General features: G+C 56.9%; 1 protein-coding gene across 1 annotated transcript in view; it reads right to left on the reverse strand.

Annotated features, from left to right (window-relative positions):
- NPTXR (neuronal pentraxin receptor) overlaps positions 1-14604 on the reverse strand; it is a 28946-nt gene extending 14342 nt beyond the window's left edge. Inside the window, exons 1-2 of the mRNA XM_043564303.1 lie at positions 14597-14604; positions 8434-9376 (exon numbers count right to left, since the gene is read on the reverse strand). Coding sequence (XP_043420238.1) covers positions 8434-9376; positions 14597-14604 — 951 coding nt within the window. The remainder of the gene's footprint in view (positions 1-8433; positions 9377-14596) is intronic.
- Positions 14605-17124: the final 2520 nt, after the last annotated feature.

Here is a 17124-nt window from a genome sequence, read left to right on the forward strand (position 1 = left end):
CCAAAAGCAGTCTTTGAGCGTAGAATCTAACCCTGAATCTTAATGGTAGCCTTGCTTGGCTCCTCTGTCCCTCTCTAGTCCGGGCCACCGTCACCTCGGCTCCTACGCCGGCCCTTCTCCACACCGCAGCCGGGGGCAGCCGCCTAACTGCAAATCCAACCATGGTGCCGAAAATCCTTCAACAGCTCCCTTCCCCCACTGATAAAGTCCCAGCCCCTCTACGCTCAGCCCTCACTCCCCACCCCTGCAGGCTACACTTCATTCCCACCTAAAGTCACCAACGGCCCCCAGCTCCTTTCTCACCCCAGGGCCTCCGTACATTCTGTTCCTTCTGCTAAGAACACACTTCCTGTTCCCACCCCACCTCCCCCCGCCAAAGCCTGCTCACCCTCCAGATGGCAGCTTTCCCCACACCTGATCTAAGATGCTCCAAAGGGAGAAGAAAGAGGGCTTCTGTGGAGAGACTGAGCGTCTCGATTCACTCAGTCCCTCCCTCACTCATTCGTCCACCCATCCACATACGCTGTGGCGACTCGATGTCACGAGCACAGGCACGACTCACATCAGACGGGCCAGCGTCATTCCCAGGCTCCCCGCTTACTAGATCTGTGGCCCTGGACAAGCTGCTCAACTCCTTTCCTCAACTCTAAAATGGAGATAATGGGGCGCCTGGGTGGCTCCGTTGGTTAAGCGTCCAGCTTCGGCTCAGGTCATGATCTCGCGGTTCGTGAGTTCAACCCCCGCACCGGGCTCTGTGCTGACAGCTTGGAGCCTGGAGCCCGCTTCGGATTCTGTGTCTCCCCCTCTCTCTGCCCCTCCCCCGCTCACGTTCTGTCTTTCTCTCTCAAAAATAAACTTTAAAAAAAATGAAAAAAAAATAATAAAACGGGATAATAATAGTCTCTACCTTCTGGAATATAAGTAACGACAAAATGAAAGAACGTACGTGAAGACTGGCACACGATGAGTGACTGATAAATGGTTATAACCATTATTATTATTTGCGGCTACTGAGGGGCAGGAGAGCACAGTGAGTAGTGACTGTGTGGGGCGGGTGGGGAGGGGGGGCTGGAGCCGGCTGTCAAGAGGGAAATCCCGACTGCGTGACCTGGGCAAGGTCAACCCCTCTGAGCCTCCGTGTCCTCACCTGTGAAATGGGAGCAGTTAAAAGTCCCATGGTGCTTATGGGGACTCAGTTGGAAGGCCCCTAGAAAAGGCTGGCACAGAGGGTGCCCTATGCCCTGCTGCCTCTTCCTGAGTGACAGGTACAATGGCTCCAGAGGTGGACGAGGCCTGCACCGGGCATGGACCGTGCTCCCAGCTGGGGCGGGGGTGGGGGGGGAGGTAGACTGGGGGGTGTGACAGCACGAGAGCCCTCATGGAGGCACGGGCTCTGCGGGGCGGCAGGGGTCAAGGTGAGTCAGGGCAGGCCTCTCCCAGCAGGCCCCGTGTCTCCAACGTACCCAGCGGCGAAGGGGCAGGAAAGCAGGCCATAGAGGCCGGACTGGTCTTCGGTCCTGGGCTCTGAGGCCTCAGAGTTAAGTGATAGGTCACCCCCAACCCTAGGCTCCCTTGCCTCTCCCTTCAAGTGCTCCCTGTCCAGGGCTGCATTGCCACGGAATTCCCTCTCGGGCCCTGCTTGTCCACATACTTCTGGGCCGGGGGCCAAACATCTACAGCAAAGACTGGGGATCCCCCTTCCCCCCTCCCAGCCCATTTTAATAGAAAATCCTGGCTGTGAGCTCAGCTCAGCTTCTGCCGTGCTGTGTGGCCTTCAGTCACTCGGGCTCTCTGGGCCTCAGCTTCCCCTGGAGTCAAATGAGGGGCATGTGGGGGCACATAAGTGTTTCCACCCCGGGCTGGCTGTCTCAGCCCCTGCCGCTAGAGTTCTATGGGGGGGACCGTGCGCCCGAGATTGTCCTCGGGGAACCCCACCACACCGTCACCTGGTGAGGAGCGCCAGCCCCTGCCTGACCTTTTTCCGCCTCCCATAGGCAAGGACTCCACCAAATGGCCAATAAACAGAAGAAAAGGTGCTCAACATCGTGAGTCATCGGAGACACACAAGTTAAAACCACAGTAAGTTCACTGCACGCCCACCAGAACGGGGAGGGTTTTAAAAATAACCACACCAAGGCTGGCAAGCTTCACACACAGGTGGGCATGTAATCGCTTACTGCCACTTCGGCAAAGTGTTTGGCATCACCTCCTAAACGCTACGTAAATGTCTCTCCCGGGACCCCGACACCCACTCCTGCGGATGTATCCAGGAGAAATGAGGGCTCATCACCACCAAAAGATGTCACAAGAATGTTCACGGCAGCCTTATTTGTAACACCCGGATGTCCATCCACAGGGGAAGGGGTAAGTAAATGTAGGCGTGTCTATGCACCCAAACACTACACGGCATGAAAAAAAATCACAAGCCACTGTCACCTGCCCCACGATCAAATGTCAGCCATCACGTACAACAGAAACACCGGACATAAAGGGATGCGGCAGTCTGGGGAAGTAGGGACTCCAGGGGTCCCAGAGGAGCCTTCAGGGACACTGGAAATGCCCCGCTCTCGATCTGAGCGGTGCTCTCGTCCACACGTAAGTGCGCACTGAGCTGCACATTTAAGATTTGTGTGTTTTGTAAGTGAGAGACGTGAGCTCTTACGTATCTCGAATAGAAGATATACTTCAAAAGAAAAAAAAAAAAATCCCCCAGGTTAGGTGCTGCCTTCTGTTCACGTAGCGCCTGCCGAGCTTGCAACAGCAGGAAGGGCCTCCTCCCCTGGGGCAAGGCTTGCCAGGGACGGGAGGCCACCAGGGCACCGAACGACGGGGCAAGCTGGCTCCTCGGAGCGCCGTGTGCACCCCTTACATCTGACAGATGGAGAATCTGAGGATCAGAGAGAAGAAGGGATTTTCTAAGGTCACAGCAAACAGGTGGCAGAACCGGGGTTTTTAACACCCGGTGTCTTGCTAGACAAAGGCGTGGCACAGGCAGGAGTAGGGGTTAAGGGCTGTGCAGTGGGACTGTACCACCTAGAGATGGGGGGGGGGGGAGGCAGCCACAGGGCGAGGCGCCATCTGGGGCTGCAGGTGGCTGGTGGGCCCCGAGGATCCATATCCTCAAACAGAAGGCCAACGGGCAGAACCCCTCTTGCTGTAGCGCGCCAGCCCCCTTCACGGCCAAAAGAGGTAGGGTCAGGGAAGCAGCCCTCACAGAGCAGAAGCTGCCAGAATGGGCAGCAATGTAAAAAAAAAAAAAAAAAAGCAACAGACTTTAGCAAAGGCACCGATAGATTCCCTAAGGCGCTGTGTTTCTCTGCAGATTTCCCTCCGAAACTGGAGGCCTGGGAGTGGGTGGGTGGGGGCTCGGTGAGGGCCGCGCACACACGTAACCGCCCTCAACTCTCCCCCCCACCTCCCCGCCACCGCCAATCCCTAAGCAGGAGGCATCCAAGAACTCCCAACGGAGAGCCCAAAGGGCCGGGCCCAGATCCAGCCTCCCCCCGCCTTCCACCCACTTTACAGATTAGCAAACTGACAAAAAAACAGAGAGGGAAGTAAAGAGCTTAGAGTCACAAGCAAAAAGAACTCCACTTTATGCCACCAGCCGCACTACCTCGGAGAACATTTCGAGCTGAAAGGTGTTTCGCGAACCTCTGGCCCGCTGTATCATTTCACGGGGCGGAAGCGGAAGCCGGCGCGTGGGGGTGGGGCGGGGGTGGGGCGGGTTGTCGGGTTCTGGTTCTTCCACGTCCTTATCTGTAAGAGGGGAGCGTGTACAGCCCATTTCACAGGGCCCAAGACTGAGTGAGCTAATCAGTGTTACTTAATACTGTTATTTATTATTAGCAAAACTTCCACGTGAGCCTTCTGCCGGTCCTGCCGGCCGGCAGGACAAGCCTTTGGGGACTGGCCCTCCTCCCTCTGGCCCTGGGGGCTCTGACACAGAAATGGTCCGGGGCACCGTCTAGCAAGAGGCCCTGCCCCCCACCGGCCTTTCCCACTCTTTTTTTTTTTTTTTTTAACGTTTTATTTATTTTTGAGACAGAGAAAGACAGAGCATGAACGGAGGAGGGTCAGAGAGAGGGAGACACAGAATCTGAAACAGGCTCCAGGCTCCGTCCGAGCTGTCAGCACAGAGCCCGACGCGGGGCTCGAACTCACGGACCGCAAGATCATGACCTGAGCCGAAGTCGGCCGCCCAACCGACTGAGCCACCCAGGCGCCCCATTTCCCACTCTTCCTGAAGGTAGGTGAGGTCTGACCTCTCCAGATGGATCTAGAGAAAATGATGCCCACTAAGGGCTCTGGAACCAGACACTGACAGGCTCCCCTGCTGTGCGACCTCGGGCCAATTGCTTTCACTCTGAACGTTGGTTTCCTCATCCGTACAAGGGGGATGAAATGGTTACCTCCCTTATGGAGATTTGATGAGGATTAAATGAGATAATGCCCAGTGCCTGACACACAGTAGGTGCTCAGCAAGCATGAGCTATAATTGTTATCGAGGCCAGGGTCCCCTGTGACCATTGTCAGGGTGTTCCTTACCCCCGTCTTTCCACCCCAACATGGAGGCAGGCGACCAGCTTGCTAGGCCAGGTTAAGGATGTGGTTTAGTCAAACAAAGAACTGCTGATGGAATCAATCTGAAAGCTTCGTTTGCCACATACATTAAATTAATGCAAAAAAAAAAAAAAAAAAAAGGAACCCTGGAACATGTATGCGTGGCTGGTTGCCATGTAAATGGTTCAACCCTTTTGGAAAGTGGTTCTTGGCCACAGCCATAAAAAATCAATATCCTCTGACCCAGTAATACCTCTCCTGGGAATTCAGCCTAAAGAAATAATTCAACAGACTTCAAAAGAAAAAAAAAAACAAACAAACAAAAAACTATCTGCATGAAATTGATCCTGCAATGAGCATCTAGAAGAAAAATAATTAGGAACAACCTACATCTCCAAGCAAAGGAGAAGAGATGGTCAGAGCAGTGATGGATGGTGGAGCCAGAGATAGATCCCAGCATATCATGGCCATCATTAAAACGGTAATTACCGGCAACCGGTAATTCTGGAACAATGTCTACATCTGGATAAAGGACCAGAAGGGGCTGAAAAAATGGATGAAATGGCGGAATTAAATGCGATTTTTTCCCCCCAAGACACATTTTGACTTTTTTTCCATTAACGGCCACAACCATAACAACAAAAACAAAAACACAGGCAAGAAGAGAAATAATTTCTCCTAGGCTCACAAACAGGGTTCTCACTTGAGGCCTCGAGGAGAGGCTGGGCCAGTGTGACCTTCCCTCCCCTTTGGTAGAGGGCTGGTGGGGTGAGGGAGGGGGTGATACAGAGACGGGCCAGGTGGGGACGGGCAGGGATGCGCAGAGGGCTGCGGGAGCAGGAATGGGGGTAGGAAAAGGTCAGTGTGCGATCAGGGAGGGCCTCTGGGAGGAGGTGTCCTCAGAGCAGACTCTTGGCTGATGAGTATGGCTACTCTGGGGGTAATCTGGGCAGAGGCAAGAAGGAAATGGGAGACGGGCCAGCTCTGTGATGAGAGCCTGGGAGCAGGCTGAGGGGTTTGCACCATGAGGAAGCCCCATGATGGGCTTAAGGGCGATCCTTGGGGCTTAAGGAAGATGGATGGAGGGGTGGGTGTGCCTGGAGTGGGAGACGACTGAGGAGGCTGCTGCAAGAGAGGTGAGGTCGACTGGAAGGAGGGCAGGGCGGGAACTAACCATGGCTTATCAGAGCACACCTGAAAAGCGGGTCGGCGGAGGACCTGAGTCCAGGTTGGGGCACCATGAGGGCAGGGGGCCAGTGTGACGTCCAGAGGGAGGTGCTCAGGAAGCGGTTGGATCTACCGGTCTGGAGCTCCGGAAAGAAACCTGGGCTGGACGAAGTTGGCTGGGGCGCCACAGCGGACTGGGCGTTGGGAGCCTCCGGGTGTGGCTGAGTTCACCCAGGGAAAGTGAGAAGAGAGCCAGGAGGCGTGCGACCGATAAAGGAGGAGGACCCCGAAATGGGACACAGAAGCAGAGAGGGAGGAAGAGCAGGTAAGAGGTGTCTAGAAGCCAAGGGCCCGGAGATCTTTAGGAGGGAATGATCACTGGGGTCAGACGTTGTAGAGGCGTTCATCAAGGTAAGGACAGAATCGTTCCCATTCAACTGATCGTCTTGGGTGACGGCCCCAGAGCACGTTCAGCGAGCTGTAAGGGGAGAGAGGTGAGTGGCGAGAAAACAGACCCTGAGAATCGGGGGGCAAGCTTTTGAGGATATCGGATGAAGAGAGGGGAGGAAGAAGACAGTAGCTAAAGAGAGCACGCGGTTCCGCTGAGCTCGGGAGTCTGACCCCACAACTGTCAGGGTCCAGACCCCAGTCCCTCCCAAAGACCCCAGGGAGATTGGCTCTGGGGCTGCCAGGCCCAGAAGGCAGATCTGGTGGGCAAGCAGACCTCCGCCTTCCTGCCTCCAAGTCCACTGCGCTCAGAAAGCAGGAGGGGCGTGTGTAGGGAAGCCAGGGCTCTCCCAACCCGGGAGGCTGGTCTGGTGACAAATCCCAGGCGCCAGGATCCCCACCCCCCCAACCTCAGCAGGCTAACTGGAGGGGAGCCCACCCTGCCAAATGCACAGGTGCTGGGGGAACAGGTCCAGGGCAAGCCCAGCCCTGCCAGCCCCAGACGTGGGAGGAACCACGGTGCCATCTGGGTGTGGAGGCAGGGGCTGGGGCAGGCAAGAGGAAGTTTATTGAAAACCGAATCTTTTTTTTTCTTTTTTTGACATTAATAAACTCTTTTTCCTAAAAAGGGGGGGGGGTTGTTCCCATTTTGATCTTTGGCTACTTGAAAAATTAGCAATATGATTGCTTAATGATAAAAATAGCCATCACTCAAGTTCATGGAGCACATCTCTGCCCGACGCCGTTCTGGGCCGTTCACAAAGATGAACTCACTTCATCTTCCTAACGCCCCGACGAGGCAGGTGACATTATTGTCCCCATTGCACAGGTGAGGAAACTGAGGCTCCCCTTCACAGTTGCGCTTCAGTGTTCCTCTGATTATCTCCCTGCTCTTGGCTCTCGCATCCTAGAAATGCCCCAGAGGTGAAGTAGGAACAGGGGGTGTTGGCCTGGCACACAAGCCTCCTGGGCTCTCCTCCTTCCTCTGTCACTCACCTTAGGAGGGCCCTGAGCCCCAAGTGTCTCACCAGTAAGATGACAGGGCTGGCTGTGATGGCCTGGCTGCCATGTGACAACCCCCCGGCGGACCCCCACCAGAGGCGGGTGCTGACACCTGCACAGACTCCCTGGAGGGCCACCGGGCCACGGCAATGGCCAACCTTCCACACAGGCATCATTTGGTGCCGCTGGGCCGGAGGTTGATCTGCGAGAGCCATGAGGAGGGGGGAGTCCCTACCTTCCCTTCCTTCCAGCCTCTCCTCCCTCTGCCTTCCCTTCCTTCCAGCCTCTCCGCCCTCTGCCTTCGCCAGGTGCACCCGGTTGGGGGAAAATGCTAAAGGAGCCTTTGGCCTCTTTCTCCCCGTCTCTTTCCACAGACTCAGTTTTGTTGCTAACCCCCTTCCCTGCCATCTGGAAATCACGGATGGCTGGGGGGTGGTCAGTGTCTTGCAGCTGTCTGTCCTTCCTAGTCTGCCCAGCTCCCGCTCCGGGGGGGGGGGGGGGGGGCAAATGGGTTTTCCCAGGGAGGTGGGGGGTCTGGAGACTTCAAATGAGAAACCACTGGTGGCGGAATCACACCACAGCCCAGAGCCGACTCCCTTTGTTACATCCCTTGTGTCTGACCTGAGCCAGAGACCGTTGAAAGGGGTGTGTGGAGAAGGAGCCCGCGGGAGAGCCTGTTCTCTGGTCAGTCCCCACCCCAGAGCTGCTGGCTGCCGGGCAGTAGAGGCTAGGCCAGCGCTATCTAAGTTCCTGCGGTTGGGCCCGCGGTCGGAGCCCGGGGCGGGGGCGGGGTACGGGGAGGGGAAGCACTGAGGGGCAGCCGGATTTGGCTTATGGGACACTCCCTTCCCTGCTCTTCGGCAGGACAGCAGGTTCCCCAAGTCCCCTGGACAGCGCTTCCTATCTCCTGACCACAGGAAGTGAGTGGGACTGGTCCCGCGTTGCGGGGGGGGGGTCTGGAAGAAAGAAACGAAACGGGCATTTAAGGAGGCCCTAGGACGGGCCAAGCATTTCCATATACCTACATTTTACTAAATCCTCACTACAAGCGGGCACTCACGCCCATTTCGCAGAAGCCCAAACCGAGGCTTCCGGCAGAGGGTGCCTGGAGGAAAAGGGGAGCGGAACGAGCCTTTGCCGCGCGCCCCCTGAGCCTCAGTCACGGCGTCGGCCACGGCCGGCCTCCCCGGGGCGCCCGCGAGCGGCCCCTCCCACCCCCGCCCGCCCGCCCCCGACGGCGCGCGCGGCGCTCACCTCGATGCGGTCCAGGCGGTCCCGGAGGGCTCGCACGGCGTCCTCCAGCTCGAGGATGAGGGCCGGCGAGTCCCAGGGCCCGTCGGCCATGGCGTCGCGGCGGGGCCCGGCGTCCTGGAGGCCGCGCGGCAGGCCGCTCTCGCAGCGGCCCAGCTTGCCGGTGAGCTCGCGGATGGTGTCCTGGTCGGCGCGGATGCGCGCCTCCTGCTGCAGCGCCGTCTGGCGCAGCTGCTCGGCGGTGCTCTGCAGCAGCAGCAGCTCCTCGCGCTCGCCGGCCGCCGCGTCGCCCTGCTCGGTCCCCGACGGGCAGGCGGCCGCCAGCGGCGTGCACAGGAAGCGGCTGAAGAGGGGCGCGGGCGGCAGCGGGTGCGCGCTGGCCGCCGGCGCCCCGGGCAGCGCGGGGGGCCCGGCCGAGCCGCCCGCGCCGTGCAGCGCGCTCAGGCTGCGCTGCGGGCCCGGGGACGCGGCGGCGGCGGCGGCGGCGGCGGCGCTGGCCGAGGCGGCCGAGGCGTTGTCGGCGCCGCCGGGCAGCGCCCGCGCCGGGCTGGCCGCCAGGGGCACGCTGGCGATGATGCAGATGACGGCACCGAGGAACGCCAGCATGCCCGCGGCCAGCAGCACGGCCAGGAACTTCAGCGTGAGGCGGGCGGCGGGGGCGCCCGAGGCCCCCCGGCAGGCGCGGCGGCGGGGTCGGGGCGCGGGGCCCGGGCGCGCGGGGCCGAGCGGGAGCCGGAGCGGGAGCCGGAGCCGGAGCCGGAGCTGTTGCCGCGGCCGCTGCTGCCGCCGCTCTGAGCCCGGGCGGCGCGAGGAGGAGAAGGCGGCGGGCGGCGGGGAGGGGGAGCGGGCGCGGCGGCCCCGCCCCGCCGGCTCCCCCGGGGCCCGGCCGTGGCCCAGCCCCGCACCCGTTCCGTGCCGGGCGCCGAGGCCCGGGCGCCGGCGAGAGCTTTAGCCCGGCCGCCCGCCCGCCCGGCGCCGGGGGCGGCGACGCGATGGCCGCGCGGCGGGACGCCCTGGGGACCCCACCCCCACCCCCACCCCCCACCCCCGCCCCGCTCCGGTGCTCCGGCCCCCTCCCCGAACCCGTGATGCCGACAGCTACCTCGCGGGGAGCTTTTCTTCGTTCCGGGCCCAGTGCCGAGCGAGCTACAAGCTCGGGCACAATTAAGCCTCACGGTGGACGTGCTCCCCGTGGAAATGAGGGGACCGAGGCCCACTGGGGTCAGGTCGCCATCCAAGGTCACACAGCTAGGATGCGCTGGAACAGCGTTTGAGTTCAGGCGCTTCTGACCCGACTCAGGCTGGGCGACGGAGGTGGGGTGGGCGTGGGGAGAAGAAGAAGAAGAAGAAAAGAGGTCAGTGTTGGGGACAGGGGACTGGAGATTTTGAGCCACCTTCTTCCTATACGGTGGCCACCTGCCTGTCACTTGCCACCTCCAAGCTAAAGAAGGAGTAGAGTTCACTCGCCTCCACTCCCACAAAACACGACAGGACACAACACACACACACACACACACACACACACACACACACACACACAGTGGAAAAACAAAGAAAAACTTCCTGTGATCTCAGAGGGTAGTAGAAATTTCCTCTTCTGAATCCTCAGGGGTGCCAGAGAAGACCCCCTCTCCCCACTGCAGTCTATATTAGGAAGGCAAAACCCCGGCGAGCAGGTGGACCAGGCACTAGAAGGAACCAGAAGGAATGGGAGTGAGCTGTGGTGTGGGGGTGGTTGAGGAGACTTTTACTTTCTCCTATCAAAAATGTCTATAGATATATATTGTGTTGCAAATGAACTTTTGCAATTAAAAACTTCAAAGAAAATCATACCATTCTTCACAGTTCAGGTCCCCTCCAATTTTCCACAAGGCGTTTTCTGACCAGCGTGGCTTCCCAGGGCTGGAAGGGCATTCAGAAGCGGTGGATGTTCATGGCTGCAGCCTAGGCTGGAGGAGAGGGGCTGTGGCACCTGGGAGTCATGGGCCAAAGCCACACCCAGGTCAATCCTGAACCTAAGCCACGCCCAGGCCTGTCTCCCTTTCTAGCATGAGTTCTTGACTTCAGGGGGAAGGCACAAACTGGGGCTCTGAACCACCACAGGACCGTGTGGTCTCTGCATCGTGCTGGTGGTGGGGAGAGACGGGAACATTTCTCAGAAGGCCACAGCCCCGGGGACCATCTTTGACCACTGGGATCCTGAGATCACATGCTCCACACACCCCGCCCCGCCCCCAGCCCCAGGATGATGCCTGCTCTGCTCCCCGGATCTCTGGGAGTCAAGGATCACGAGCTGTAAAGTGGGAGCAGAGCAAAACGCAAGCCCTGTACACGAACCCCCCAGAGCCTTATGTGCGTGGATGTGAGTTCGTACTCGTTGGAACCGTGACCTGGAAACCCTGCCCGGCGTCACAGCTTCGAGGAAGCATCATCTCCCTGATGGAGAGGTGAGCCAGGCTCTCTGAAGGCAAAGGCAGGCAGGAGGAGACCCATGAGGTCCTGAAGGTGCATGAGGCACGGGGGTCCTGGCTACCTCTACACGTGTTCTGTGAAGACAGAAACATGCACAAAACATCCGAGGAAAAACCGTCGTAGAAAATCCAGGGAAGGCTGGGAGAGGGGGCTGCCACCAAGGGCAGCAGAGCCACTGTGGCTTGGGTGCCAAATGGTGCCACTTTTATATGAGCCGCCCCATGAGATTTGAGGACTGTTGGATAAATGGGCCCAGAGGCTGGAGTCTCATCTTGTTGAAGATTGGTCTGTTGATCCCCTAGGCTGGCTTTTTAAGCCTCTTGATAGGAACAGGCCACTCTCCTGCTTATAAATCCATAGGTGGCTCCCCATCCCTTATGGAATAAATTCCAAACCCCTTAGGGAGGGGCAGGACTGCCTAGCGGTCAAAGGCATGGGTTCTGGAGCCAGAAGGCCTAATTCTGGCCCTGACTGCCCCCATTACCAGCTGTGTGACATAGTTTGCAAGGAGGGTAGAGTCTCAGGCCTTTCCCAATTCTTGACACCCTCTCTCTGTGCCTCAGTTTTCCAATCTATAAAATGGAATAACAGTAATACACGGAAAGCCTCAATAAATGCCGGGCCTTACGCTAGCTAGCTTCTTTTGGTTTGCGAGACTGTTGTCAATCTGGACACTGCTCACCCCTCCGGCCTCACCTTCTATTCCCCACCCTGTTTGGAACAGTATCCAACGAGGCATAATGCCCCAAACTCACCAGAGTGTCTCCTCTCTCTGCTTCCTGCCTGGAACAGCTCCCCTTCCTTGGCTCGTCTCTGTCCTCAACATTCAGCACAGGGCCCCTTCCCAGGGTGGCTTCTTGGTAAATATTTGCAAAACTAGTTCCCCCATGGGCAACACTGGCTGCTGCTGGAGGCAGAGGGGAGGGGAGGCCAGGACAGGGAGGTCCCGAGACCCGTTTCTCCGGGGCTGTGGGAGAGACACCTCCCTCCAGTCCTAACACAGAATTTCTCCAGAGATGGTCAGAGACAGAGTCTCAAGGGGGAACTTCCCTCAGAATTCAATTGTCCCCACATTTCCTCTCTAAAGTCTCACGTCTCTGAGGCTTTTTATTTCTTCACTTATATTCCGTTCTTAGGCTAAGGGGAATTCTGCCCTAAATAAACAAATATAATTATTTATTCAAAATACATGTTTTGAGACCGACTTTGTGCCAGGCATAATATCAGGCCCAGGGGAGAGCTGGAAATAAGACAGGCTCACAGTTCATAATCTAGTCGGGGAGGCAAACAGTAAACAAAAGAATAGTTAAATCAACAAGTTAATTTATAATAGTAATGAGGACTACCAAAAAATTTTTGAAGTAAATATTATAGAAAGCTGTAGGTGGGGTGTGTGTGTGTGTGTGTGTACGGTGGGGGGGAGTTGGGAGATGGGCATTATTTATAAAATTGTCAGAAAGGTCCTGCATATGAGATTTGAAGGACCTGAGAGACCAGCCATGCAGAAGTCTGGGGGAAAGACCGAGTGCTCTAGGCAGAGGCAACAGCAAGCGCAAAGGCCCTGGGGCAGAAATGAGTTTGGTATGTTCCAGGAACAGAAGGAAGGCCACTGGGGCTGGAGCAGAGTGAACTTCAGTGGAGAAAGATCTGGAGAGAAAGGCAGGGTGAAGTCATGTAGGACTTTACAGGCTAGGGGAAGGGAGTGGGTTTGGTTCTAAGCCCAGTTGGAAGACTTGAAGCAGGGAAGCGACATGGCGTGGTTTGTGCTTGTAAAAGATCATTCTGATGGTTGTATGGAGACTGGGTCATAGCGGGGTAGGAGAGGAAGCAGAGAGACCGGGTAGGGGCCATGCAACCATCCAGGTGAGAGGAATGGAAACTTGGGGGTCATGGTGGCCAAGAGAATTGCATGGATTGTGGTTTGGTTTTGGAGGTGAAGTTTGCCACTTGGGTCCTCCAGGAAGCAGACACTGAGATGGGCTGGGATGTACAAGTGGTTGATCGGGGGGCTGAGGGCTGGGAGAGCCTCAGACCCCAGTGCAGATCTGCCAAAGTCTTGGTCAACCCACCAGGGAGCTCCAGGGTCAAGACTGCCCCAGTTGGGAGGTGTTGCATTGTGCAGAAATTCCCAGGCCCTAACACTCTTTTCATGCCCAGCCATTAGTTGGGAGTGGCCCCACAAGAAGGTGGCTTCAGCTCAGAAGCTGGGGCCATGTCCACACAAAAACCTACGCACGGATGTTTATAGGAACTTTATTCATAATTGCCCAAACTTGGAAGCAACCAGGGTGTCCTTTGGTAAGTGATCGGGTAAACAAACCGGTACATCCAGACAATGGAATATTATTTGGCGATAAAAAGAAATGAGCTACCAAGTCATGCAAAGACATGGAGGAAACTTAAATGCATATTACTAAGTGAAAGAAGCCGGTCTGAGGCGGCTACATGCTGTATGAGCACCTATGTGACATTCTGGAGAAGCAAAATCAGTGAGGACTGTAAAAAGATCTGCGGTCGCCGGGGCTTATGGGGGAGGGAGGAATGAATAGGCGGAACACAGGATTTTTAGGGCAGGGAGATGACTCTCTAGGATATCATAATGGTGGAGAGGCATCATTCTAGATTTATCCAAACCCATAGAAGGTACACCGCCAAGAGCCAACCCCATGTGAATTACGGACTCGGCGTGACAATGCCATGCCAGTGTAGATTCGCTCATTGCAACAAATGTACCGCTAAGGCGGGCACATTGGCAGTGGGGGAGGCCACGCATGTGTAGGGCAGGGGATGTGTGGGAAATGTTTGTACCTTCTGCTCGATATTGCTAAAATGGCTCTAACAAACAAGAGCTGGGATGGCTCCTGAAGGTGCCGCATCTCCCACTTCCCCTGTCTCCCGCAAGACTGCCAGCCCCTCCAGGGCGGGGACCAGCGGCATCACCCTCATCTCTGTGTCTCCGGGACTGGCAGGAGACTGGTGTAAAATCTCCTGGGGACTCGGGGGTAAGGACCATTCCTCAGCATGATTTTTTTTGGTATGCCCACGGCACAGCACTAAGTGCCTGGCACTCAGAATATGCCCAATGCAGGCTGTCCCTTCCTTATTTATTCCTAGCACATATTAGGTGCCCAGTAAATGTTAATTTCCTTTTTTTTATTTCTTTACCTTTATTCCCCGGGTGCCTATAGTGCCTTCCTTCATAGGTGTTCTGTTCTTTCTTCTTTCTGCTCCCACCCCCTTTCTGAACAGGGTGGGGCTAAGGCTCGTCTATGTGTTCAACCAAAGTACCCCAGCCTGGGACCTTCCGAGGGGAAGCAGGCTCAGGTAGGGCCCAGAAATGTTTGCGTAGCAACAGTAGATTCCAGGACTCGAGCCCAACCAGAGAGGAGGGGCAGAAGCCAGGGAAGAGAGAGCTTTCCTCTCTGGGGAAGCCCAGAGATTTCCATCCAGAGTTGCTGCTTCCCTGGAAGCCAAGCCACCTTTCAGGCTTGGGCAGGAAGCGAGGACATCTGTTCCCAGCTCAGGAGGGGCCGAGGACCAAGGAGGAAACGGGTGTCCTCCTTGCGGGGGGGCCCGGCAGTTGGCTGGAAGGTGTTTGCCTGCATCCAGGCCCAGCCAAGAGAGACCAGAAGGAGTGGCCAGCCAATAAGGCTGCGGCCTCTTTCCATAGCGGTCAGGGCTGTCACCATCTTACCCCGTCATCCTGACAGCCCCCGGGGCTCAGTCCGTCCCTCCTCCCCACACTCCGTACTCTGTTACTTGCCCTGGCCACCCTGGAGCTCCACATTATAATCTTCCTTATTTCACGGGTAACACTTGAAACTCAGAGAGGTTCTGTAATTTGCCCGGGGTCCCATGGTCACCGGATGTGCACCTGGGATTTGAACCCGGAAGTTTTCAGACTCCACATCGCTCGTTCCTGCTGTCTCTCAGCATCCAGCGGACCCCGACCAATGAGGAAGCAGCCAAGTACATCCTGGGAGCCTCACTCCGCCCTGGGCTCAGTCGACCCCCTCCTCCGGGCCCTTCCCCGACCCCATTAGCCAAGGTGGCCCGCCCCTGCCCTCCCCTGGTAGTCCCTGCACCTGTTTCTGTTGCACGGGTCTGTGACTTGTGTTTCCCTCACAAGCCTGAGAACTTCTTGAGGTCTGGCACCGTGTCTGTTTCCTATCTGGGTCACTGGCACCTAATGTGTGCTCAGGGTGTATTTCGTGCACAGCGGAACCTAAGGGCTGATGGCCATTTCTCCAGCGCCTCTAAGGAAAGGCAGGTTTCTGATGACCCCCCCCCACCCCAGGATTCTGTAGACATGGCACTTGAAGGCAGGGAAGCTGAGTTTTAGGGCTCCAGGAGTGCAGACCTTGCTGTCTATGTATATGATGGAAGGCCTGTGAAAGAGAAAAGGTCTCCCTATGAAGGAGTATCACTGAAGAGAGTCAGAGCAGAGGCTTGTGATGGGGTTAGAGGCAAGGGGGTGGGGGCCTGGGGCCTCACCTGGATGACCGTTCATGTGTATCCAGCGAGGAACAAAGGGTACAAAGGAACAAAGGAACAAAGGGCAGCTACTCCTCAAATACCATTTGTTTCCTGATCTAGTCGGGGGGCAGGTTGGGGAGACTCTCCCAGAGGCTGGCAGAGGGACCACGCAGGAGAACAGGATAGGGCGGACCGTCCTGCTGGCTGGACCCCTGATCCTGCCCGCTGACCTGCCGGCCTTCCTCTTGCCCTTCCTTGGGACGGGTCTGGGCTCGGGGTCTCTCTCCTCCAGAGTTTGGTACAATTCGCCACTAGCGAATTGTACCCACACCCAATTTATTTTTTCAGATACAGAAACTGAGATTCAGGGAGGGAAAGGGACTTGCCCAAGATTTCACAGCCAGGAGGAAGCCTTGGACAGTAATGATGACCCCTAACGCTGAGCGGGTTCTTGCTATGTTCCTAAGTGCATTATTTGTAATCATTTGAAGCCTCACGGATACCCAATGGAATACAGACAGTGATGCTGAAGTCCAGAGAGGTCAAGCAACGTGTTCTAGGTCCCTCAGCTGCCAAGGCAGGTCGCTGGGATTCAAACCCAGACGTTCGAGCTCACGACCACTAGGATATACCGACTTTCTGGGAGGAAGCGCAGTGCAGGGAAAAAGCTGTTCTGGCAGACCCGAGCCTGATGGGCTGGGACAGGGTTCAAGGGTAGGGCGGCAGAAAGGAGGAAAGGGGGTTTGGAGGCTGAAGCGGTGATCGGACACACAATGAGCTGCGCTTGGCAGGCTGCCGGCAGAAATCATGTTAGTCTTTCCCAGTGGCCGCCTTGTCAACCCGCTCTGTTGACCCAAACTTTCCTGCTCTTGGATGAAATCTCAGGCATATCTCCTGACCTTTCGGTCACTTTTAGGGTTGACCTTATTTTTTTAGATATTAAAATAGTCTAGTAGCGAAGCTTTAAGCTCCGTTGAGCTTCTCCTTTCCCTCAAGTCTGCCCTAAACTCAAAGACCCATATAACAAGGAAGGAGGCACTCCTTCTCATTAGGGGGGGTTCTTCAGAGAACCCCCGTCCCTATTGCTGGAGATCTCCCACCTGCAGCTGCCACCTGGGCGAAGCGTCCCCAGGCTGGCTGGGCTAACAGTCCCCTTCAGCACCTGTCTCCCGGGGGTCCACCCCAACATGAGTCTTTCTGATAGGATCTCAGGGCCCCTTCCCTGTTTTTCCCCAACCCGTCCCCTTGGCACAGGATCCTAATTCAAAATGACCTCAAACCAGCTACATTCTGCAAGGTTCCCTCTGGGGTCCCGGGAGACACGCTCGCATCCTGGCCCCCAAATGCTGGGACCGCAGGCCATTCCCAAAGCAGCTCGGTCCTTGTCTCATAGCAACAAGGAAGCCTAGGCAGCCTCTCCCTCCCCTTGGTCACCTCACCCTCAGAATTCCAGTGGACACATGCCATGCCCTCGGGTTTTCCGAAGCCCCCTCACTTGCCTTGAGGTGGGGGGGGGCGCCCTGCCAACTGTTTCTAAAGAGAGCGGCCCCCTCTCCAACCGCATCCCCCCTCCAGCTACCTAGCCCCGCAGCCTTGGACGGATGAGAATTGAGGGGCACTTTGGGTCCAGCCCATTTACAAGTCTACATGTTGGAATGGGGGTACATGGCCCTCATCGTCCTCAGCTCTAGGAGTCTGGACGGGAGCAGGCAGCAGGGCTGAGGAGGAAGGGGGGGGATGGGTGTC

The sequence above is a fragment of the Prionailurus bengalensis genome, chromosome B4 (assembly GCF_016509475.1).
Source record: "Prionailurus bengalensis isolate Pbe53 chromosome B4, Fcat_Pben_1.1_paternal_pri, whole genome shotgun sequence".
NCBI classification, from domain to species: Eukaryota; Metazoa; Chordata; class Mammalia; order Carnivora; family Felidae; genus Prionailurus; species Prionailurus bengalensis.